Genomic DNA, 27,280 nt, shown 5'->3' on the forward strand with positions numbered 1-27,280 from the left:
AACTCTATTTTTTTGTGGAGTATAAAGAATAGAGATTTGTCTTTTCTTAAATCTTTAAAAATTTATCAAAATACTTTGACATATATTCATCTCTATTTTTTGTATGCAATACTTTGATCTTGCATTCATATTGCTTCTCTATAAGTACTTTAAATTCCTTAAATATTGAGAAATACTCATTCATGGCTTTAAGGATGTAAATCAATATTTTTATAAAAAAACTATTAATAAATATGACAAAGTATCATGCTCCTCTAATTGGTAGTATCTTCATTGGACTATAAACATCAAAATATACAATCTCTAGTAATTTCTTAGTACATGTTGCAACTCCATTTAGAAATGAAGTTTTTTTTTTATTTGCCTTGAGTACAATCTTTATAAATAAGAATGAAGGTATTTTGGCTAATTTAACCAAGATTTAAGCCACTTATCATAGATTGGAGCTCCTTCATGCTTTTAATATGCAAATGACCAAGTCATTGATGCCCAATTTTAAACTTATCTTGAACTTATAAAAACTCAGTAAATACTACTATTTCAATTTCATTCATATTTTGATAATTTATAAAATAGAGGTTACTATTTATAAGGCCTTTGGTAACATCTTGTCCATTCAATGTCTTCAAAAAAAATCCATTCATGTTAAATTGAATCTTACAACCATGTAATATAAGTTTACTCATCATTTCTTTTTCTTTTTTTTTTTTATTTAATCTTTGACACATATAAGACTTCCTTCAATTTAATCCTCTTGGTTTGATTTTTTATATTAATCTCTACTATAATGGATCTAATTCCAATCGCTTGCACCATGCTATTATCTTCCAACAAAATTTTTGTTGCTGAAATTGCTTCATAAGTATCAAATAAATACTTATATGGTATCATGTGCTTAGTAGCATCCAAATATATAATCCACTTAAAAAAAGTAGCTACAAAGGCTCTTTCACTTGCCATGAAAGTTTAATTAATTCCACCAAAGTTATCATGAGTATTTTCTTTTTGTTCTTTCTATCTTCTTACTTAGCTTAGTAGAATTTTTTTATAAAATGGCCTGATTTTTTATAAATATAGTGAATTTTCATATCACTTTTTAAATTATCACATTGATGAAAATAGCTACCTTTGCTTTATCTTGAAAATAGATCCAAATCTTTATTTTGAAGCTCATTTTTTTCTTCTTAGTTAATTCATGAGTAAGTCTTAGTGTAATATAATTCATTATAAGCTCTTTCATTTTGATAGAATCTTCTACTATAATGAATTAGTTGTAAGACTCCCAAAGCTGCATTAATAATGTCAATACAATTTTTCTATTTTCAATTAGTGTGTCAATAAATGCTAGTTGATTTGCAAGTATTTTTACCTTGTTAACATGAGCCATGAAGTCATCTCCTTCTTTCATCTTTACCATTAAGAAATTTTTTTTATCCATAGAATATGTCAAGAACATGAATTTTAAAGAAAACAAATCCTCAATATACTCTTGTGTCACTAAAAAGAATTAGAAAGTCATTCAAAGATGATATAATATTGAACTAGAATGCTAATTGCCAAAAATAAAAAGATCAAAAAATCTTGAAATAAGACTAAGGACTAAAAAGACATTGACAAGAATAAAGAAGGCTTTATTTTTTCCTCCATATATACTCTTAAGCAAAAGTTATGTGATAATATCTTATAGGACCTCCAAAACATGTTGACTTTGTAAGACATGTATCTTAACTTACAAGGCAAGTTTTCTATATGTATGCCACATAATTAGCTTATTTCATAAGCTATCAATATATGGTTAACTTGTTAACTAAGTTTCTAACCTACCAATCAACTACAAATACACGTAAATTCAAAATATTATTAATGGAGCTTCTAAGAAGCTTTTTTAAAAGATATTATAAAATTAATCTAATTTTATCTACTTCTATCTAATCATATATGTTTTTATTAGAGTACATATATATATATATATATATATATATATATATATGACATTATTCTTCCTTCTAAGAACAAATTCTACAAATGGTCTTCATGTGTTGAAAAAATCCAAAATATGGAAAATTCTATTTGCTATATATTTTAATCTTTGTTCTCTTTGAAGATGGTTGATAGGTCCTCTCAATCATTGATAGTATCTTATACTAGGAAAAAGACCACCTTGTTATTTAGTCATTGTTGAGGCCTTCATAACTTCCTTCAAAATAAAACATTTAGAATTTCATCAGAAGTTGTTCTTACCTCTAATAAAATCACCAAACATTGGAAGTCTCTTTTAAAGTTGTGATATCAAATACGTTATATCTTGCCATCTATTCAAAGAAGGACATGTCATTCTTGAGGATCTTCATGTTGATTTTGTCATCTTAAAGGTTGTGACAATCGCAATGTCTCATCTGGTAAGTTTGCAAATGAAAGCTATTGAATTAAATGTGTTGGTTGTTGGTTCTCTATTTTTTTAGCATCACAAATATATAAAAGCTACAAAGAAGGATAGAAAGGTAGAATATTAACTTCATTTGATCTTATTTTTTTTATAGCAAAGATTTGTTATTCTCCATCTTATTTTTGATGGATGTCATTGATAAAAAGTTTCAATTCTCTTTGTTGTATTTACAAGATTCTTTATTAATTCCCATATGCATTCATTAATATCATATCTACGCCAATAAACAAGATATTTCAACCTATTTTGGTGCCACCTTGAATCTAAGACTTCTTCTACCTTGAACTCTTGATTATTATTCATTTCTATAGGAAGAAGTGGCATTTGTCTTCTTTCTTAGATATTCATTATCTTATATGATTTAAAAAGAGATATATGAAATATGGAATAAATCTTCATAGACTCTTGTAGATATAATTAATAAGTAATAGCATTCACTTATTTACAAATCTAGGATTACATATTTGTTGTAGATTTCATAATTAATCTTGACTGTTGAAAAAATTTTGAAATAGAAAGCAACTCGATAGAATTTATCATCTACTTCTATTTGTAATAATATTACATCTAAGGCAAAACTTGATACATTTGTTTCTACAAAAAATACCTTAGAGAAGTCAACATAATATAAGATTGGTGCAAAAATAAATTCTTTTTTTAAAGCATGAAGTGATGCTTTTGCTTCTTTATTCTACTCAAGTTTGTTTTTACAAGACAAACGTATAAGTAGAGCTGTAATTTGAGTAAAATTCTTAATGAAAATCTGATAGTAATTGGAAAAGTCCTAAAAACATTGTATGTCCCTTATTATTCTTAGAATCTTTCAATCCATGATAGTCTAGACCTTCTTTGGCTCCATTATTAGCTCTTCATTAGAAATGTTGTATCCTAAAAAGTTAACTTAAATACTATGGAATATACACTTTTTTAACTTGATATATAATCTTGCATCTCTAATTTTTTGTAATACTCGACAAAAATAAATTTCATGCTCTTTTGAGTTCTTAGAATATATTAAGATATTATCTTAGTAAAAGACAAAAAAATCATCAAAAAAAATCATGAAAGACATCATTCACTAAATGTTGAAAAGCAACTAGTGCATTTGTGAGTCCAAAAGGCATGATATTATATTCAAAATGTCCATATTTGATTTGAAATGCACTTCTCCATTCATCTCCTTTGTTAATGCATATCAGATTATATGCTCTTATAGATCTATTTTTATATAGATCTTTATTTGGTTCAATTGATGAAGAAGTCTTGAAATCAAAGCTAGAGGATATTTATTCTTAATGGTGATCTTCTTGAGTCTTAGATAGTCTATACACATCTACAAAGATCTATCTTTTTTCTTCACAAATAAGATAGAATCCTCGACTAGAGATTTAAAATAATGTATGAAATTCTTAGCCAAGTTTTTACTAATATATTCCTTGAGTGCAACCAATTTATTTTGTGATAGGCTATAAATTGGTGAAAATGGTGGTTGAGCTATTTTGTAAAGATCAATGGAATAATCATAAAGACAATGTTTTAGAAGAATATTTGTATTTTTTTAAAAAAATATATATTGAAAATCTTGATATTGACTAGGAATACCACTTGACATCTTCTTGCCATCAAAAATAGGTATGGCATATAAATCAAATGATAACCTTTCTTGTAAGGCATGTATAAAAGCTCTTGCATCTATTAATAAAGATTTGGATGTATTAATCTTATATATTGTTACTTGACTAATAGAATTTTGGATTAAATTATCAAAAAAATTAAGGTTACAAAAAATCCAATCTATCTAAGGATTATACTTTTTTAACAAAGATAATCCTAAAATAATCGGATCAAACAAAGATCTTATTACATTAAATATTACTATGCTATTATGATCTTTAATTGCTACATCAAAAGAAACAGTCTTATGCATAACATCTCCAAGAGATAAAAAATGACCATCTATGACTTCTACATATACAAGTTTAGTTTTTTTAACTAATGATATCTCTTTTTTTTTGACAAAATCTTTGTCTATAAAATAAATTGAGGCTCTTGAATCTAACAAAGCTAAGACTTTGTAATTTTTTGGTCTTAAATAAATTTCTATTATAAAATAAGGTGAGAGATTTGAGAAAAGAATAAGACCTTTATAAGAAATTATATAAGATTTCAATTGCACGGTCCCTATTGTAGCTAGAAAAACTTATTTTTCAACACCTTGTCTTCTTTGGCAACCATGCTTTTTATTTTGTGATTGTGTTGTTTCTTTGCACAATGTTGTGTAGTGTATTTAGTTTCTCTGTAATATAAGCATAAGCCCTCTTAATATTGTTGAATCTTTTCTTGCTCTGTAAGAGATTTAAAATATATCATATCAATTTGCATTGATTTTGGCCTTGATGAATAAGTTTCTAAAAACTTGGGAGCTATTGTCATTATTTAATTTGTTCTTTTTTAGCCAAATCTTTATTCTTGATTTCTTTCAAATAATTAATTGTCACATTCAATGACTTGAGCAATAAATTTTTTTAAAGATTTTGCCTTTGGTATTGTCAGTAACAAATCTTTGACATTATCCTTCAATCCATATCAAAATTAATTAATAAGGGCTTTGTTATTCCAGTTTATGTTACAAGCAAGGTTTTAGAATTCAACAGCATATATGATAGCTGACCATGATCATTATTGTAAAAATAAGAGCTTGATCTTTATTACTTTTTTTAATCACTTTCTTTGAATGTGACAATAAATACTTCTAAGAATGAATTCAAATCATAAAATAATTAAAAATATTTTTTCCATTAAAGATATAAATCAAGAAAGAGCACTTCTTAATAGAAGTGAGCCTATGAATCTGACTTGAGTAAATCTATTGGGATATTAGAAAAGATGCAACCTAAGATAGAGCTTGACTTGTTGCAAAAATCTTCAAAATTTTGATCTCATTCCATCAAACTTCTCAAGCATACTAATCTTTATCCTTGTCATACTTATAGAAGCAAAATTCTATAGATTTGGTTGCAAAATTAATCTACTTATTTTTGTCAACTGCACAATTTTTTGCCGTAGACTCAAAACTTCTTTTGTAGGCATAAGCATAGTACCTCCATGATTCACATTGAAAATACATGAGATTTTTACTCTTAGAATGTTGATAAGTTCATGAAGATCTACAATAGTTGCAAATCTATTCTCACTTTTGTTGAGAGTAGCATCAAAAATCTTTCATTCTATACACAACTCAAATAAATTTAAAAAGTTAAATTAAAAGAGAATAATCTCCAATCTCTAATATTAAATGAAATATTTTACAAAGAAGGATAATCCACTCTCTTTAAAGAAAATATCAATGTTGGAAAATAAGATTTTTTGTTTAAAAGTAGATAATCCCTAATCTTCAAAATAAAACAATCAAAGTGAAATAATTCACTTACTTCTAAAATAAGATAAAAATAAGAAATTAGAACTCTTATCAAATTATCAAGGATGTGAATCTTGAATAAAGAAAATCCTCAATACACTCTTATATCACTAAAAAGAACTAGAAAGTCACTCAAAGAAGATATAATATTGAACTAGAATGGCTATTGCTAAAAACAAGAAGATTAAAAAATCTTCAAACAAGATGAAAGACTAGAAAGGTATTGATAAGAGTGAAGAAGGCTTCACTCTTGCCTCCATATATACTCTTAATTAGGAGCTATGTGGTAATATGCTATAGGACCTCCAAAACGTATTGACTTTGTAAGACATATATCTTAACTTGTAAGTCAAGTTTTTTATATATGCACTACATAATTAGTTTATTCTATAAGCTATCAACACATGATTAACTTCTTAACGAAGTTTCTAACCTATCAATTAATTACAAATATGTGTAAAGTCAAAATAGTATCTATGAAGCTTCTAGAAAGCTTTTTTAAAAGGTATTATGAAATTAACCTACTTTTATTTACTTTTATCTATTTCTATGTAATCATATAGATATTTATTAGAATATCTATATATATCCATGACAAAATTTTGGCAAGATTTCTACTTATAGATATTACAAAAAGTCTTCCATGCTTCTATTGGTCCATTGTAACCAATTACATGTAAAAAATTGGAATCATTAAGATTTGTTGCAATTATCTCAAAAGCCTCCTTTCACAATGTTTATACTACTTTTTCATCTTAATATCAATATTTTTCCTTAGAGACTCTTTACTTTCATCAATAATATTTCAAAGGTCCAATAAAGCGAATAAAAGCTCTATTTTTTTTCTTTCTATAGTAGAAGTTGTCATTTCTAAACTTTTCAATCACTCTTAAGCCTTCACTTATACTTAAAGCTATGTCTAAAGAAGTAGTATATCAAAAAAAATCAAAAAAAAAAAGATATAGCTTTCAAAATCAATAGGATAGTGATACTACGTTAGAAATCCAAAATACCTTCTTTGTAAGTAAATTAGTAATTTCACTCTATAATCACTCTCAACTTCACTTATAAAACTTATCATAAGTCTTATTCTCTATTTAAACTTCTTATATAAGCTTTCCTACTCTTTCATCATTTCTAATATCACATAATACTTTCAATCTCACAAAACACTTCTTATGACTATAAGAGGATCTTTTAACAACTTAAGTACATGAAAGCAAAATATTAGTGCACTAATGATGTAATAAAATAAAAAAATAAAATACTAATATTTAAAACATCATTATAAGATATCCAACAACCTCCAAGACTATGAATGTATTTTACAATAAGTAAGAATAAAACTACATCAAAAATTAAATTCAAAAGTGAAATTAGATTATACCTAATCCTAACATCAGTAACAACTATAAAATCTACTCCTTACAAAAAAAATACTTTAAAGAACTTCAAAAATCACAACTAAAAGTGAATAGAGTCATAACCTATTGAAGAAAAAGAACTTTGAAGTCACAATATATAACATCAATAAGTTGCATGCAAAGAGAATATAGAGTAAAATAATCTTTAACCTCCAATATACATTACTTAAAGATAGTGGTTGTTGTCTTTAAAGAAAACTTCTATTCTTTGACTTTTATACACATGGTCTTAGGATCCTTTGGCATCTCACTAATTAAAAAGATATCATATGCCAAATACTAATTATTCTTATATAATGTTTGAATATTCTCTAGTTAATACTTCATCTTCTTGACTTGGACTCTTAGCCCTTGATCTTATTTTATATCCATAAGATGTTTTTTTCATATACCAAGAGTTAATTCTTTGATTATTATTAAGTTATATAAGATAATATCTTCTATAAGGTAACTTATTCTACTTTCATTTTTACTTACTTATTTTAATAAGAACTTGTACATCATATTTTTTAAAAAAAAGAGATATGATAAAAAGAATAAAATAACTTTTTAATTTCTACCTTAGTAGTATATGCCAAATGAAAGCAACATCTATAATAGAAAAAAAAACTATAGATCAATAATTCCAAAATTAATTATAGGACTATCAAACAAATTGAACACTAGTGGGACAATGCAAAGTATCCTAAAACAAATGACAGTAATAAAACAAGAGTTGGTATTGATTTTTTTTTCTCAGCCCAAGAAATATCACTCAAGTCATAAGCATTGTTGCATTGTTGTCTCAATCATGCCATTATGTTTGCATTGATAATATAAAAAAAAGATGAAAATAAGCTTCTCAATTTTAATAAGAACACAATTATCTAACTTCAAAGTTACAATAATGGCATCAATAAATCACAAGATTTAAGTGAGATACATCTTACAATTCTAAATTCTAACTAAAAATATATTTTTATGGTTGCAAAGGATGTATATTAGATTCTCAAAGTATATGATGCATTTTTATTAGCAATAATTTTATATAAGAAAGATTAAAAGTTTAGCTTAGATAAAAATGGAGATAATTGGATCTTCTATTTAAGTAATTTACTCATCCATGTTATATTCAAAAGTAAAGCTTATATTATGTTTTATAAGATTAACAAAGTTTTTATAGTTTTTGGTTTATCTATTTCTAATTATATACTCATTAAATGATATTGAGTATTGATACATGTTTTGATGTATTCAATATAAAATGAAAAGTAATTGAATATTATTAAAGTATCAAAGATCAAAGATAAGAAGGATGAGATACATATTTGTCAATTGTACATTATTGGAAAGGTCTATAGATAATCTTTTTTAAACAAGTTTAAATATATTGATAGTATTTTAGATGTGATAGTATTTGATCTTGATTATTTTAATATAATTAATTTTTATCGCATCAAATGATTTAGTTTTATAGATTAGCAAATACTTTGGTTAATATAGCCTTGTATTTCTTTGGACTAAAGACCAAATACAAGATGCACATATAATTTATGAGGCAAATGCATAGAAGAGAATAAAAATAAAGATTAAGTTTTTTTTTTTTTTTTTACTAATCATGGCATTAAATTCTTAATTTATAAGCTAATTTCATACATTAGACTCAAGGCATTTTGCACATGATTAATCTTGTATATACATATGAAATTATTGGCATAGAAGAGTGAATGATGCAAACTATCTTTGAAGGAGTACAAACATTCTTAGAGAATACCAAGTTGGATTTTCGGTATTGGACATTTATAATTAAGTTTTTTGTTTGGACTTATAATTGCCTTTCACTTACAAGACTTGATAATAAGACAATATATGAGTTTTTTGTGGTAAAAAACCTTTTGTTAAATATGTTTGTAATTTTGGTTGTTTTTTTTGGTATATATATCAAAAGAATAGCATTAAAATTTTATCAAAAATTCAAAGAAGGATATCTTTGTTTAATATTTAGATGTGGTAAATGAATACGAAATTGTTTTAATCTAAAGAAAAGAAGATAATTTTTAGTTGCAATGTGGTTTTTTTAATAATAGAGATGAGTTTTTTGTGAGCCATTAAGTTTTTAAGAGAAGAATAAATAAAATAGAAATCATAGAAAAAAGCTTAATATACTTAGTCTTGAATATTTAGATGGATCAAAAATATCCAAAACTCAAGGCTTAAGATCACATATCTATAAAAGATCTAGTAGAAAAATTTCTAACAAAGAAGAAAGTTCTATAATAATAGAAGTGATAGAATCCTATCAATCAAAAGTAAAAGCAATTGCTCAAGCTCTATCAACAAGATATAGTGACATAAGTGCAATTGACTCAACAAAAATCATAAGTGACAAAAAGATACATTATATGCTTTGAATAAATATCAATAGTTTTATTTGAAGAGATTATGATCTATTAATCAAAATAATAGATGTTTTCTTATATTGATGAACAAGAAAAATTAGATACTATTAAGCAAGGCATGAGCTCTTTCTTTAGCTAAGAATGGAGACATGCTATGAAAGAAGAACTTGATTCCTCAAGAAATCATGATGTATGGGAGTTTTTATCTCTACCAAATGTGAGGGAGGTCGTAGATTCAAAATAGATTTTGAAAATAAAGCTTGCCATGAATAATTCTATTAAGTGTTCCAAAGCATATTTAGTTGCAAGGGATTTTATTCAAGTAATAGATCTCAATTACTAAGAGGCTTCTACATTAATTAATTAACTTGAAATAATTCATATATTTATAATAATAGTTGTTATTCTTAATTGAAGTATGTTGCAACTTGATGTTTTTTCAACTTATTTTAATGGTGAATAAATATATATATATATATATATATATATATATATATATATATATATATATATATATATATATATATATATATATAAATTTTAAAAAATTAATTTTTTTGACTAAATACAAAAAAAATGGTATCATGATTACTAAAGACCTTATATAATTTAAAATAATCTAGATGCAAGTAGAATGAAAGTCTAGATACATCTTTGTTGAACCTTAGTTGGAAGCATTGTCATATTATATGTATTCTTGCTTGAGAATGCACTAGGTACTTAATTATAGAAGGTAAGTAGAAATGCAATAACAAAATCCTACTAAGTCTAGTAGAGTCTTAAATAAATTCAAAATAATTCTTAAAAATTTTAATAAAACTTTAATCAATTAAAAAAAATTAAAAGAAGTTATAAAAAAACATAAAGAAGTCATAAATTAATATTAAAAAAATCCTAAAGAAATTATTTAAAGAAATATTTTTAATAAACTCTTTAAAAAAAATCTTTAAATTTTTTAAAATCGTAAGTCACTCAAAAACAATCGTAACTTTGCAAAGCCTTTATAAAATTATTACACATTCAAATCACTTGATTCTAATGCTTAAAGAACCTTTCTTCTATCTACTCTCAAATATTATTCTCTAATCAACCAAAAAACCCTAAAGTTGCCATAAACGTACAATTATAAACCTCGGGATCTGATTTCAATCTTGGTTCACAACCAGTCTTCTCCGCGTATCAATTCTTATTATTTTGAAATAATTTTTGCTAAAACTTATTTTTAATCTTTTCCTAAATATGCCTATATTAATTATTTAATTTATTTACTTTGATTTGGCTTATTTATACTCCTACAAAGTAAATAGATATCTCTTCTATAAAAAAAGTAGCATTAAGGTTAAAGTTTTTACTACATTTCTATTATTTATCATTATTTTTTCTATTATATCTTTCTATTAGGCTTTTCTATAATAATATCCATATTTTTATTTTTCATCATATAGTCGTATTACCACATGATACCACTCAAAGTGAGTTCTTTGTTTACATATGATGTACATTGAAAGATTTGTCTTTGTATTATTTGTCTACATCAATGATATACTAATTGATAGCAAGAACTTTAAGATCTTTGTAAATTTTAAAGATAAATTGCATGAATACAACAAAATAAAAGACATTAATAAATCATTTTTTTTCTTTTGCTTTGATTAAAAGTGGTACTATCAATTTGAATAAATTAATTACATTTAATAGAAGTTAGATAAATTTGAAATAAAAGAAGAAAAAGAAGCTACAACACTAATGAAATAAGATTACCTTACTAAGTATGAAAATTATAAACTTCTAAATGCAAAAGATATAAAGCTTTATTTGAGAACTTTAGATTTTTTATTCTATCTTATAAATAGTACAAGATATAATATTATGTAGGATTATTTAGCACCTTATTTAATACATATTGAATCCATATATTTTAGATTGATAAGAAATCAAGAAAATATTTTGTTACTTGTAAGAAACAAAAGTTTTGGTGTTACAATATAGAAGCTAAAGAACAAATTTATAACTTAGTGGTTATAGTGATGTAAATAGAACAAGTATTAAGGACAAAAATTCAATGAATCAAATAAAAAAGTGAATTTTTTTTTTTTAAATATATATATATTTGAGAAGAAATTAAAATAGCTATTTTCAAAAGAAAAGAAAACTAGAGACTCTTGAAATTAGACCAAAAGCAAGAATGGAATTGATAAGAATAAAGAAGTCCTTATTTTTATTTCTATATATACTATCTAACAAGGAGCTATGTGGCAATGTTTTATAGAACCTCCAATATGTATTCAACTTGCTTAATACATGTCTAAGTTACAAAGCAAGCTTCTTATATGTTTGCTACATGTCTAACTTATACCACAAGTAGCCAACATGTGCAACATATGGCCAATTTATTGGCTAAGTTTTCAATCTAGTAATCACCTGTAGACACGCATTAAAGCAAAGCCATATCTTTGAAGCTTTTAAGAAGCATTTCTATATTATATTATCAAATTTATCTACTTTAAACTTCTTCTACCTATTCATATTATTTAAGTAATTATTGAAGTGAGTATAGATATCCGTGATAGTAAGTTGTGTAAAAATGCTTTATTCAATGGATGGTTTTATATTCATATTAGGTAGCACAATCATCACTTGGTCAAGCAAGAAGCAATCATTAATTTCCGTTTTGTCTATTAAAGCAAATTTTGTAACCTTTGTTGCTCCAACAAGATAAAATTTGTAGCTTTGTAAAGTATTAAGAGATAATGACATTTCCAAGCTAGAAAAGATTCTTATTTATGACAATAACCAAAAGACTATTATTATTGTGAAAATTTGGCATAATATGGTTGTACAAAATACAAAGATACAAAACATCCTTTTATCAAGCAATATGCAAAGAAAAGATAGATTAAATTAGAATATTATTCTATAAAATAGATGGCAACAAATATCTTCACAAAGTCTCTTTTTAGAGATAAGTTTGTAGCTTGCAGAGATATATTAGACCTTGTTCAAGTAAAAATTTCTTCCCATTTTTTTTAAAAAAATATTAAATAAAATTGGAAGTAAAGCACTACAAGGTAGGACTTATCACAATATATAATTACGTTTTTAATTTTTCTAAATAAGCACCTTAATTAAGAGTAAAAAAATTCATATTACAAGAATAGTGGTATAAAAAATAAAATTAAAATTAAAAATGATAATATAATATTAATAATTAATTAATAATATTTTAATATTTTTTTTATCAAATAAAAGATATAAATAAATAAATAATTTATAAATGCTATTAATATAAAATATATTTTATTCTAAAAAACTAAAATTTAGGTTATCTAATTATTAATTGAATCTTAAATTTAATATATTATATTTTATTTTAAAAAAAACTTTAAAAAAAAATTATCGAATACTACATTTTTTACAATTAAATGATTCAAGTTCTTGCATAGATTTTTTTTAAAGAATTATCATCAAATATATGATATTAACAAATAAAATTTTAAATTTAGAATTACATATTGATGCCTTGGAAGTAATACTTATTTAATTAATAATTAATTATAAAATTAGATATTTACATTATCAAAGTTTAATAAATATTTATAAAAATATTTAAAATAAAAAAATTGTAATAAAATTTATCAAAGTCACATCTATATGATATTTTGTTCAAATCTATGTTCATGTAATTATATTTACTAATTTACATTAATAGACCAAAAATTGTTTTAAATTTTTTTTAAGATATTAGAGGTATTAAAGCCAAATACTTTTAAATATGTTGCTATAATAGACTTTATTATAATAGATGTAATACACCTTATTTTATTTATAAAATATGTGATTAAATGAATATCAAAAAATTAGATCATAAGCCATAATTATCTTATTATAATATGAACAAATATGATTAATGTTTACTTATAATAAAAACTTTCTTCTCATTGCAAAAAATAATATATATTTATAAATATTATCATAAGATAATTGTATTCTTTCTTCATTTTTTCTTTCAAATATGCTATTCAAAAAATTATAATAATTTCACCTAGCTTTTGTTTAAAACAATACATAGAATATAAAGAAGTTTTGATTCATCTTTCTATCTTAAAGAGGTTATTAATGTAAATATTATTTGAAAAAATATATGAGCAAAGTTGATATTTGTAGAGTGAAGTTATAGCTCACATTTCTATATTATATATAATAATATTTATATTTTTTTGTTTTTTTAAAATAATTTTACCACCATCTCTATTTTGTCAAAGAAGTTTAATCAAAATCCATAATTATCATGACACTACATTTTCTATTCAAAGAATTGTGTAAGATTTACATCCAACAAACCCATCAAGTTGCACTCTCCCTCTCTTTCTTATTGATAACATAAAATAAACCAAATCCTATCTATCCAAAATCAGCACAGAATTTTCATCAGAATCCTGCATGCATCTTCCGTTACAAACATTAGAAGGTGAGTCATTAAAAAAATACCAAGTTTTAACTCTGAACCATACCAAAACGTGACCTCGAACCAATTGGGTCAACAAAAACTCATCCCCACATCACCTCCAACTCAGACTTATTGATAGAACCTCTCCCCAAACCCTCAAAACGTTTTCTATTACGTTGCACATGGCAAAGCTTCATGAGAATTAGAATCCAATGCCACCCTATTGGACCATGTAGATGTACCTAGCTCTGCAACTGAAAACCAAAAAGACAGAGAACAAAACCTCAACAAAAAGTGAGCAACGATTGCGTTCTTACAATGTGTGCAGCTTTAGAGCTTGAAATCTGGAGTAGCTAACAATCCATGTTGTAGCTTCCACCTCGACGTGGTCTTACAGCGATTCAAGCAGCTACTTCCTCACCGTGGGATCGTATTGTTGCTGCATTGTTTGTGGGGTGGCTACAAGAATGTGCCCAATTGCAATAGATTCGGTGAAATCGGGTGCTGTGCGAAGTGTCCGTGTGAAGTCTGGTCGCTTGACAAGGAATTCACGAGGGTGATCATCTCTGTTGCTGCTGGTGGGTCAGGATTGTAATCGTGTTCAGGAGATGGTTGCAGTGGAGATGTGAGGTGGAGATCGACGAGAATCTCACCGAGGCGAGTTCGATCTGGTGCCAGGGTTGCTTGAAGGGCTCCGAGTGTGACTGGGCGGTGCGTTCAGCCTGGGAAAGAGTATCGCCAGATGAAACAATGTGTTCTTCGTAACTTAACTCAAGTGGGGGGCACTGCTGCTAAGCTGACTTCACGGTCAGCCGGTCACAGCTAGGCTTTACCTTAACTTTCAACTGGTTCGACACGCCTCGCCGAGGTCTGCAATGGTCACACGGTGTGGGTCTACGGGGTTGGTTCAACGATCTCGATGCATTTGTCTCTTGCAATCTCCCTGGGATTCTGAGTCCTCCGCGGCAACTGTTTCTGGTGCAATCATTCGAGAATCAGTGGTACCACTCGCCCCAGAGACAACCGGGTTGGCTCGACGTGACTTTGGACTAGTAAATAGCAAATTCACTGAAACCCTGTCACGGGCCCAACGGTGATTCTCCGAGTGGCATCTGGCCATGTCACGGAGTCCACTAGTAAAATAGCTTTGTTTGGGACTTGTCGTACCATCGTTATATGAAGGAACCCAAACTCCACAAATGTGATATTCTCTCGTTTGAAACTGATGTGTTATGAATCCGGAGCTCGTTTGATGTGTTATTTTACTAGTACGTAGCTGCTCGAGACGCCGATCAAATCAAACGCACAATATGGAAGACCCAGGGGTTCAATGTGTTGAAGCACTGATTCACAAAGGTGTTTTCTATTGCAGATTAGAGCCTCATCACACCCCCTAAGAGCATGTTCTTTCTTCTAAGTTTGGGGAGTCTGTCCTACAATCAAAGAATCATTCTACAGAAGGCATTTGTCAACGCAGAGGGCACAAGCGGATGCAGAGACAGGCTGAGCCATTGACTAAGTTAGGGTATGACCCCGGATACTATTGATGTTGCTTTCACATCCGAAACCACAAGGTGTTCCTTGGTCAAAGCACTGGAAAGGTAGCATACAGCTGGTCGAGCAAATTAAGTTTGGAATCCGAGTTCAACTTTATCCCAACTAAAAGTAACACAGATTGAAAAAAATCGAATCACCTCATTTCAGGTCGTGTCAGCCCCACCAATTATGGCGTTTAAGCCCTTTTCAATCACAATCCCTCAGAGCAGTGGGACAACTTCCATTAACCATCAAAATATCAAACTGCTCAAAATTCGAACTCCCCAGTTGCCTGTCAGAAAACGAGCACAAGGCATATTAGAGACCAATGGGTCTGATAACGTTTTCTAAACTTTTGACTGTGCAAGAGACCACCTATTCCCTCGGAACGATTCTAAGAATGACGTTTATACAGAGTAGAAAATCTCATGGAAATTATTCATGGCTAATATATTGTACTTTCAGATATCACAACCATTACATTATCATCTGAGAGTGACGGCACATGCGATGCTTTTACAATAGTGCGACTTTGACAGCAGCATATCAAAATAACCAATTGACTAATTAAAGAAGGCAAAAAAGCAGGATTATGCTCGAGCACACCAGTTCCTACTCGGCAGCATAGGGTTCACGAGTGATGGTCCACAGCACTCACCTTTACAAATAGAATATCACGATTATTCAGGTGCATGATACCATCCTTCAGAGTACACTTCCACTTGTTCTTTGACCTAGTTACCTGCTCATAATATAACATTATAAGCATTTAAAAGATATGCCTGAATTCAAGACATCAAAGAAGCTGACTTTGAAGAATTGTTAGCTTAAGCGAACAGGCGAAATATATCGACACGTTACTTGAACCATAAAGTGTCATCTGAAGAAGATCTAATCATCTGATTCACATTCGTAAACCAGACGTCCGATAATGACCCAAGATTCAAAAAAATTACCCAGGCAGCCACGAATAACAGGATAGACTACTGACCTTATCAAACTGGGCAAGGACTAAATGATTAGTATCAGGTTCGTCATCTCCACGATCTGCATCATCTACATCATCTTCGTCATCATCTTCACATAGTGGCGGTTCAGAACCCTCTGACTCTGTTGGCTCAGCGTTTACTGCAATCTTTGCTTCTGGCACAGGAAGGTCTGTCAAACATGTGGTTCAACGTCAGGGAGCTCTCTTCTCACTGGCACAATTCTCTTTCAGCCACATCAAAACACTAATTCTGACCACCAAGACTGGCTTCAAACAGTCTCAGATGTCCACTGTACTGGAGCGATATATTGGCCAGATGTAAATCACAAATAAAACAGTTCTGTTTCTCACCATCCTCAGGCTCATTGTAGTCCTCTGCGACAGCCTGGTATAAGAGCATAGAACACAAATGTATTGTTGAGCACAAGGCAAGAATGGCCCTCATCACAGCTGAGGGAATCTAAATTCATTCGACACAACCGACAAGAACTTGCTAATTAGACTTCCAAAAACCAGTAAGATAAACAATCAAGTGTCAGACACCTACATCATCATATTCGTCGTCAATACCATCAAGTTGCGCAACACCTGACAAACCCTGCAACAGTTTGGCGTGTATCAGCTGCTCAATTGCAGCATCTGCACTTCGCCTGTATTGCAACCATAACCGTAAATCTTCACTCCTACCAACGCTTCTCTCAGCCTGCCAGTTTCCCAACACCTCCCGGCCCTGATCGGGGTGAACACGAGGATTAATATCCAATCTGAAGCACCAGAAACCTAGCCTATAAAAGTTTTGCCGCTTTTGAAATCATGCAAAAACATATTTCAACAAGCGCAGATACAACATGCAAGTTAATGAAGAACAAAATAATGATGGTAAGACATCCACAATAACCTGCCAAAACCAACTTAAGATATCAATATAATCGTGTCATTTGCGGAGCGCAATAGGACTGACCTCATTTTCACAAGTTTCACCCATCGATGTAGACAGCTCATCATCTACAGCACCATCTCGTTGAGGGATATAATACTGTCCAGAGGAAATTTCATCGTGTTTTCTCTTGCCTGTAGAAATGGTGAGAAAATCCTGTTCCAATCCATACCACTTTCAGAGGTTATCATCTACGTCCCATACAAAATAGTAAGACAGAAAATCCGTAACCCCCAAACTGTTCCAAACATGACAGAATGTGATACACAGAGAATAAGCACCTAGAAGTATCATCAGTACCTTGGTAATAGGAGGTGCGCCTGGCGCTGCAACAGGTGCTTGTGCTGTATCAGTATCTCCTTCTCTTTCCTCATATGCTGCGGCAAGATAAAGCGATCAATGATCCATGTATGAATAAGATCACTTGGTTGTACACAATATTGTAGACATTCCAAAATATATATTTTACATAGTGTGTATCTTCAACATAACTTAGATCTTTCACAAGTATAAGTGAACTGTAGCTGCTGAACTTGATTGTTTTCTAAATTAAAGTGCACATAGGTGGCTTCAGCTGGGAAAAAACATACAAGTTACATTCGACGCCTTTACTGGCGCAGAACTTACTTTCATTCATATTGAGTTCAACTCCACGATGTTTTTGATTCATCCAAGAGGCTGGCTGTTGCTGAGACCACCACCCGCAGATTCACAAAACTGCCTGTCAGAAGGACTCTAAATTGACACGACTAAACATAAGCCATATCTATAACAAAATTTCGGGCTAAGTATATGTTGAACCTACAGGTTTTATGATCATTAAGACGTCAACGATGACAATTCAAGTCAAATTCTTTACAACTTCTGAAAAACATGCTATTGATAGAACTATTACAATGATGAAAAGAATAGAATCTATATTCTTGTCACAACGTCATGTGGAAAACCCAGTTCCAAAGATCCAGCATCCACAGAAAAAACATCAATTCTAATCTGATCTAAACTGCCCTTACACCTCATAATTTGGTGTAAAAATGCTCGAACGCAACTCGCGTACTCTGGGTGAGCCTTTCTACGAGCGAACAAACTGAAAAATACAATCTTAACATGATACAACGTACCATGTATGAACTTGGCGTTCCGTTTCCAATCCTAGGAGCAAGGTGCTGCTGACCAGGGTCAATCTGCAGGGATTCCTCGCTGGGACCTGGAGGCATGTACTGAAACATCACAGGCTCGCGGGAACTAGTTGATGCGGGCACCTGCGATTGAAACGTATCTTTACATGCCAAAGCTAAAATTTCCCGGATACCACTGAAGGTTGTGCGGAGCCCAGATCTCTACTAACATCGTTCTTCCCCAACTCATACCGTGAGTTATCTCACGTTATCAAGATACAGAGCCATAAACTAAAAAAGTGTTATGGATAAGACAACAAAGCCATACCCGAGGGAAGTCATTAGGCGGAGTCTCGTATTCCTCAGCTGCCACATAAGGTCCATTCAAATCGAGTACTGGAGTAGCTACTGTTTGAGGTATAGGTTTAGCTGCTGGGTTTGCAAGAGGGTCATGAGCAGTAGGATCCTGAATTGCGCCTGACTGCACCAACTTCAGCTCCCAAAGCTGAGCACATTTACAGGAATCAAAAAGTTGAACACAAGTAAGCAACACCATGCCCTCTACTGCCAAACTCATCTCCGACATGAGACGAGCTGAGGAGCTTTGCAAGTAGAATGGGTTGGAAATCCAATAAACCACTCTTCAGTTCACCAGCGTCATGTCAATAAATTTTAGAAAGAAATACCACTATAATGGACATGACATTCAAAAACCACACCTCAACTAATTAGAGTTCCCGCTTCAACAAACTAGAGTAGCGAAAAAGACAAGTCCCAGAAATGCAGGCATACAAAGTACAGACATCCCACTACCACTAATAAGTGAGTCCCAGACTCCAGATTTTTATACATCAAAAACCTCCAAAACAATAACAAAAAAGTGTAAGGAACCTAAAGAAAATGACGAAAAATTCTTACCGACTGAAGCTCGTTGAGAACATTATCATCTACTCCTTCACTCTGGAAGTCAATGCGTACATTGTTGATTACATCTTCCACAACGTGGAGATAAACATTTGATACACTCATTGCCATTTCCTTCTCCTTCGCTTGTTGCTTAGCGTTCGACATCTTGCTTAGGTTTGGTACAAAGTTTCAGATACGCAGCCCTTAGAACCTAGCACTACAAGAATCACTACCAAAATTATGCCGCCGGACAACTTGAAAAACTACAATTATCTTGGGCTGAGTAGGTCTAGTTCTTGTACTTTTGTCCGAAAGGTTGAGGCTAAGAAGTGATTAGATAATCAGTAGACAAAAATATTCGGAAGTAAAGTTATGGACTCCCCCAGCATCTGCAATTGATATGAAGCCAGTGACGAATGTTAGAATACTCCATTATGTCATTCAGTAGCAAAAACATTTTTTTGGCTCAAAACTGCTTCCTCACCGAAATCCTTTTCATGGATTTCAATAGAAGTCGAAAAGCGATGATAACTTGACAGCCTTCACATTGCACACGAAGTAGAAACGCTAGAGCGATATCATCTCTTTAGTTCCTAATGTGCGATTGAATATGAAGCACGACCTAAAGTGTAACTCAATGGTTCCATGACCATTTGTTCCTCTACAAATGAATCCCGTTACGAGACAACCAACCCCATTTCAAGTTAACTACTGTTTCATCGACTTCCGACCCATCAAAAATTGACACCCTTCTTTCGTTCGTTCTTACTATCAAGTACTAGATTCCTAAAATAAATAAATAAAATAAAATAAAATAAATAACCAGAATACACATCCATTTCTATTAACCTTCCAATTCAAGTACCACACAAAAGAATAAGAAAACTCAATGCGACCATAAAAATTCCCTCGTCCGAACAACACTCACTCCTTGACGACAGCACTGGCGGCGCCGGAAGCACCTACCAGAATTCGAGTGAATGATTGACTTAGTAATCAGCAATCGCAGAAACAAAGAGCACGCACCCGCATATCATTCTCGACCCTCACGAGACTTTCATACGAGGTAATTCATGCAGGGCAGCCATCCATTGTTGGCGGATAATGACATCTACGACTCTAGCGACGTCCGCTAAACTCAACTCCCCGTGAAACAGAGCATCACGCGCAAATAGCAGGCAAAGCCAAACCGTGTGATTCTGCTCCAACACAGAATCTCACATACAAAAGTTCCTACCACTCAAACAAAAAAGCACACGCATCGAACCATACATCTACCCCAATCGACCCTAATCACAAACCTCAATAGTTACCCAACGAAGCCCCGCTTCACAAAGAAAACACTCACAAATAATGTACGAAACAGAGCATCCGCTAACAAGAAAACTAACCTAGAACCGGAATCTCAAACGCCTGAGCCTTCCCCGACATCTTCAAAATCCTAAAACCCTCTTCACAAAACCTACAACAATCACTCGACCAAGCTCCCGACCATGCAATGCATTCAAAATACACCCTCCCGCTCCCCTTCACTACACCTCCTCTACCAGCCGCCAAACTCACCTCAGCTAATTTTGAATTTTGAAATTTAAATAACCCAGAGCGAGAGAAGAAGGAAAGGAAATGAAAAGGTAAAATAAAATAAAAAATTAAATTAAATTAAATTAAATTTTAAAAAAAGCCAACCACCGCCACCCAAATCCAACGCGCAAGACGAAACCCAACTCCATCCGCTGCCTAAACGTCCACCTCTTGCGACACACAAACGTTCCAGTCTCGTCCTCGCACAACCCACCACCAACACCACCCTCCCCTTCTTTCACCGCACACAAACACACACATACTCTCTCTCTCACTCTCTCGCTCTCTCTCACGCACGCTCTGGTTTCCTCTCCACACCTCGTTTTCCCAAAACTCAAAAAGAATGGCCCTATAAATGCAGGAAGTGCTTAATCGAGACAGACAGCAGTACCAGCACCAAATCACCTCAAATCGCTGGATGTGTGAGAGTGTGTTTCGGTGGGGTTCAGTCAGTGAATCGTCGTGGGTGTGAGTGGATCTTCTTCTTCCTCTTCTTCTTCTTCCCGCAGTGACCGTGCGAGAGGGAGAGCGGGAGAGAGAGAGAGGGCTTCCTTTCCTTCCTTCCTTCCTTCCTTCCTTCCTTCCCTGCAAACTTCGAGGAGGAACGGGAGCCGCTGGCTCTAATTCTCACGAATGCAAGCCAGGTAACCCCCCTGTTCTCTCGCCCCCTGCATTATATACTACCTCTCATCTGCCACAATGGATGGATGAACTCTTTCTGTTCACTGCCCCCCAGTCAGCGTCCCTCCTCGCATCCATCGCCGCCCTTCTACAGTATCGTATACAGTGGGGTTTGATACGAGTATAAATTACAACAATCGTAAGTTGTACTTCGACGTAGCCTTTGCTGGAAGGGATCAGTGGGGTGGCCCTGGAGACCTTGAGTTTGAAGAGGGGACCATGTTGTGACGATGCTTCTTCTTCTTCTTTTATCTTTTTCATTTACTTTTTTTCTGGTTGGTATTTTTTTTTTTCTTTTGTTATTTTTGTTTTGAGGAATAAGTCTTATTTAGGTGTATGCGAGTGATAGATGAGTTGGTGGCCATTTGTGCTTTGTGATAGGGAGGTGTTTGGTATGGCATCTATTTGTACTTGAATGGATGTAACACCCCTCCCCCCCATCTTGAGAGGCCTTTTTGATTTGTGAAGTAAATGTGTATGTATGAATGTGTAGAGGATCTTTGTTGCAAAAAACATTCTGTATTGGTAGTGTAGAATTTGACCCAAATCTAAGATTTTCAAATCATTTAAATACAATCTATGTTTGAAGTGTTTTTTTAAGCATAATCCTAAAAGTATATCAACTGTATATAAAATATCCATAAAAATGTTGTACAATTATTATATGTTTTTTTCTTTATTGAGTTCAAAAAAAATACAAAATCATTATTGATAAGTACTCATGTTAATTGTACCATATGTTTTTTCACATAGATAGAATCATTATTAATAACTTTTTCTTTATTTCTTTATTTCTTTTTTACTGAAACTGAATTAAATTAAATGGCGAAATTGGCACATTGTGAAGTGTGTATTTGTAATGATATTACATTATAATAAATTCCTCAAATATTTTTTGTAATTGTATTATAATGTATGTTAATTGTTTTGATATTAGTAACGAGTTTAATCTGAATTTGATCAAATCAATTGAAAATATTTTTTTTTTATAGTCTTATGTTCCAATATTCTTTGTTTAATGAAACGTTTGTAGTAAGATTTGTTAAATATCACCTTAGCTTTTATTTTGAAAATTCATAAAATATATTTTTTTATATAATTCGTATTTCAAAATATAGGAAATTAATTATATCATGTCGTTTAAATTTTTTAGAAATCAAGAAAATTAGGTTAGATTAATTTTGTGTTAATTGATTTCAGTGGAAAGTTAATCAAAAAATCTAGAAATTAAAATACGAAAATATCATCTTCACCTTTTTCATGATTCGGGAAAAAATTGTAAAATGGAATAATTAAAAATAAAATTGCACTTGATTGAATATATATATATATATATATATATATATATATATATATATTTATATAAATATACATCAAATATGGATGTTTTGTAGTTCATTATGAAAAAAAAAAGAAATAAAATTTCCAATTTGATTATAATCAGAGTGGTGGTAAATATATAAATAACATGAAAGTATGAAGATGGTATAGACTTTGTAATTTAATGAAAATAAAATAAAAATAACAAATTGAACAACAAAATATTCTAAATCTTATCAACTAAAAAATTTTAATTTAACAATAAGATGTAATATGAGGTTTTACATATAATGCAACAAAAAAATAATGCACTTTAATAAAAATAAGTAAGAAAGTATTTACAAATTCTATTTCTTAAACTATAATATTTTTTATTTTATCTTTATATAAGATACAAATTTCTACACATAATATTTTAAAAATTCATATAATTATAAAAATATACAATAGTTTCTATAAATAATAAGGTAAAAAAAGTAACCTTCTTTGCAAATAAATGTTCTTTGCATATATAATGTTCTTTGCATGTTCTTTGCATAAAAGTGTATGTAATATTTTTTTTGGTCTATTTTTCTTATTAGAATTCAATCCTTTTACCAAAAAGATATGTATTTGGCTTTTACTAACACCAAAGTAAAATAAAATTTTAAAAATTAGTGAAAAAATAATATGGATTTTAGAACTTGAAAAAAAGAATACAATAAGAGAAAAATCTAAAACTTGATCCTTAATAAATGCAATGATAGATTTGTTTTTAGCTACTAATCTAAAATATTTTTTAAAAAAAATATCCATAAAAAATAAATTTCTATTAGTATATATATAAATAGCTCTTAAAATTTATATATAATTTATTTAATAAATTAAAATCCAATATTATATTTGATAAAGACTACTTTCATCAAATAAATAAATAAATAACACAAATAATTAGTAATTTTTAATAATAAATAAAATAAAATATATAATATAATTTATAATTAATTAATAATTTTTCATTGAACTAAGAAGCTATAATTTTAAGAATTAAAATTATAATTAATTTTAGATGATTAATTTTAATATTAATGTAATAGACTAATAAATTCAAAAAATAATTAAAATTAGCCAAAAGAATGTACTAATAAGATATAGCTTAAAATCAAATAAATATTAAATGAATAATATCAAATAAAGAATCTAAAATTAATTCTTGCATATAAGGTTCAAAGTATTATAAAAAAAAAAAAAATGGCATCATAAAATTAAATTTTTATACAAATTTTACAAAGAAAAAAATAAAAAAACAAAAACCACTAATATTATATTAAAATAAGAAAGACTAGATGTTATTTTATATAATATATTTTTATGGTTCTATCCACGAAATTGTTTTCTGTTCTATTTGTAACTGCTATTATAAATTATTCATGCTTAAATATTTACAAATTAATAATTTTAAAAAAAACATTTGCAATGCATATTGGGTAGTTACAAAAACTCTTAAAATTCTTCTTTTTTATTTTTTTATTTTTTTATTTTAAGTCAAAAAATTAATATCTGATTTATTTATTGGTTAATAAAAAATTTTCTTATAAATATTTAGATTATTAAAATTCCACATATTTAAAACCGTAAAGAATATCATCTTTTTATTTATTAATTAAATTTAGACAAATATATAAATTTATATTTTATATGTAACTTTAGTTTTATATTTACTTATAATAAAGTATAGATAATTTGTTTAAAAAAAATATATTTTTATAAAATATTAGTGATTTCAATAATTTATACATTTTTGTAATCATATACCTTTTTCCTTCATACAAATAATTGAAGAGGCAACAAAAGACTTGAAATATATATAAATAAGTTTATAATTTTGACAAACATATGTAATTTGTTTTTGCATTAGATTGTAAATTAGTCTAAATGGGTATTGAGTTATTTTTTAATTTTTAATTTTTCAATTTTAAAGTTAAAGATTATAAAGAATATTACTAAGTATATATATATATATATATATATATATATATATATATATATATTTAATATTTCATAACGCCTTTAGAAGTTTTTTTGGAGTAAAAGATTTAGTTCTCTTTCTCTCTATTGTTTTTGTAACTTACATAAATATCTTTGTTCAATAAATAGAAGGTTGATTTTTTCTAGATTAAAGACAGATTTTTTCTTTTAGTATTCCTTTTAATCCAAAAGAGACGTAATTCTATAAAATATATATATAATTTTTTTATTATATTTAAATTAATTTATAAGGATAATTAGAAATTCAATTATGTGATATCATTTTTTAGTTTATTTATTATTTTGATTTTTATATAACTATACACAAGTATATCTAAAAATTCCAAATTAAGAAAAAAAAATTTCTATAAGAGAATAATTGTTAAGGTATATTTTTGGTATAATTTTTTTATTTAATATTAAATAAATTTTAATACTTAACTAACTTTTATTACATAAAAATAAGACTTTAGAAATTATGATTTATTTTTATTTTTATATAACATTTAATTTTAAATATAAATATATAATATATCAAAAACAATTTTTTGATGATAATATATAACCTCTATATAATTATATTTTATTAGAATCCAACCATGTGATTTCTATTAAAGTTATGCAAACTCAAATTTTATACATGTATTTATTTTATAATTGTACTTCTTAGTTATAGTTGCAACTACATTTGGAAAAAATTAAGTAGTTTATTTACAGTTTTTATAAAATAAGTAAAATTGTTTTTATAATATTTTTTTGTAATCTAAGTTTTTATTTTATTTTAATATTTTATTATTAATTAAAATTTTCAAAAAATCTATGGAAAATATATCACAACTTTTGAAACCAAATTATTACGTAATTTAATACATGAAGTGTAGAAAAATTTAATTACAATGTATTGTAATCAATGGCGATGTTTTATAAATTATTTTTATACTTTAAAAAATACTTCTATTTATTCTTATTTATAAAACAAAATATAATTTACTGCATTAAAATTATAGAAAAATAATTTAAAAATATTCCATAAAATTAATTAATTAATTTAGTATATATATAATATTTTTATTAAAAATTTTAATAAAATTTTAAATATTAATTTAGTAAATAAAATCTAAAAGTATATTGATATTCATTAAGAAAATTAACTATTGACTTTGATTGTTGAATATAATTGAATTATGGTTGTTTATTATTAAGTACCAATATTAATTTGCGTTAAGTAATTTGATGATATTGAATCAAATATCTAAGAAGTTTACTAAATAATTTCAACTTATTATTTAATAATACTTAATTTTTTTCTAATTGTAAATTATTTATGAAAATTATTTATGAAAGTATAATATTTTGATCTTTTTATATTTAGGACAAATATACTATATATTCAAGTATTAAGATGAATCTTTTAAAATTATATAATTTATATATTAAAAAATCAAAATTATAATTTAAGTACAAACTAAAATATTGTATACATATATAATTTTACTTTTATTTTATTTTTATATACATAAAACTTTAGGATTTTAATATTAAACATAATCTATATTAAATATATTGATACATTTAAAATCATATAATTAAAAATACATATGCTTATATCTTAATTTTTTATTAATGTTTAAAATTTTATATAAAATTTTTAAGCATCCAATTAAAAAAAGACATATAATATAATATGGTGTAATTTATCTTTTTAAAGAACTTGATTAAATTTGGCATCTTTAAGAGAATTTTTAAATATATCAAAATAAACTTATAATATTATTTAAAGATATTTTAAAATTTAAAATAACTATAAAAGAATATTTCTAATTATATAAAAGATAACTTATTATTATTATTATTATTATTATTATTATTTCAAGAATATTATTATTTAAAAATAATTTAATCTATATAAATAATATTTTATAAATTATTATCTTTAAATAGCCTAATAAAGTCTTCTAAATTTACTTTTATTTTGATAAAATTATATTTAGAACCTCTCTCTCTCTCTCTATATATATATATATATATATATATATATATAAACCATTTTTTTTGATAAAAGACATCAAATATCTTATAAGAATATTTTTTGA

General features: G+C 28.5%; 1 protein-coding gene across 3 annotated transcripts; it reads right to left on the reverse strand.

The window, feature by feature from the left end:
* Positions 1 to 15,624: 15,624 nt before the first annotated feature.
* Positions 15,625 to 21,812, reverse strand: LOC112286053 (transcription initiation factor IIA large subunit). Of its 3 annotated transcripts, none has more exons than XM_024527580.3 (12): positions 21,585 to 21,812; positions 19,611 to 19,987; positions 19,021 to 19,197; positions 18,696 to 18,836; positions 18,202 to 18,262; positions 17,875 to 17,951; positions 17,599 to 17,730; positions 17,185 to 17,367; positions 16,989 to 17,022; positions 16,641 to 16,807; positions 16,308 to 16,391; positions 15,625 to 15,941 (listed from the first exon to the last, which is right to left on the reverse strand). In XM_024527580.3, exons 2-12 carry the CDS (start codon positions 19,761 to 19,763, stop codon positions 15,918 to 15,920), a joined length of 1,233 nt encoding a protein of 410 aa, XP_024383348.1. In that variant the 5' UTR covers positions 19,764 to 19,987; positions 21,585 to 21,812; the 3' UTR covers positions 15,625 to 15,917. The 3 variants fall into 3 exon arrangements, with proteins under 3 accessions (XP_024383348.1, XP_024383349.1, XP_024383350.1); XM_024527581.3 differs by having other exon boundaries at positions 21,571 to 21,812; XM_024527582.3 differs by lacking the exon at positions 21,585 to 21,812 and adding an exon at positions 20,990 to 21,578.
* Between the last annotated feature and the right edge of the window lie 5,468 nt (positions 21,813 to 27,280).

Source organism: Physcomitrium patens, chromosome 8 (genome assembly GCF_059467195.1).
Source record: "Physcomitrium patens ecotype Gransden chromosome 8, ASM5946719v1, whole genome shotgun sequence".
NCBI lineage: Eukaryota > Viridiplantae > Streptophyta > Bryopsida > Funariales > Funariaceae > Physcomitrium > Physcomitrium patens.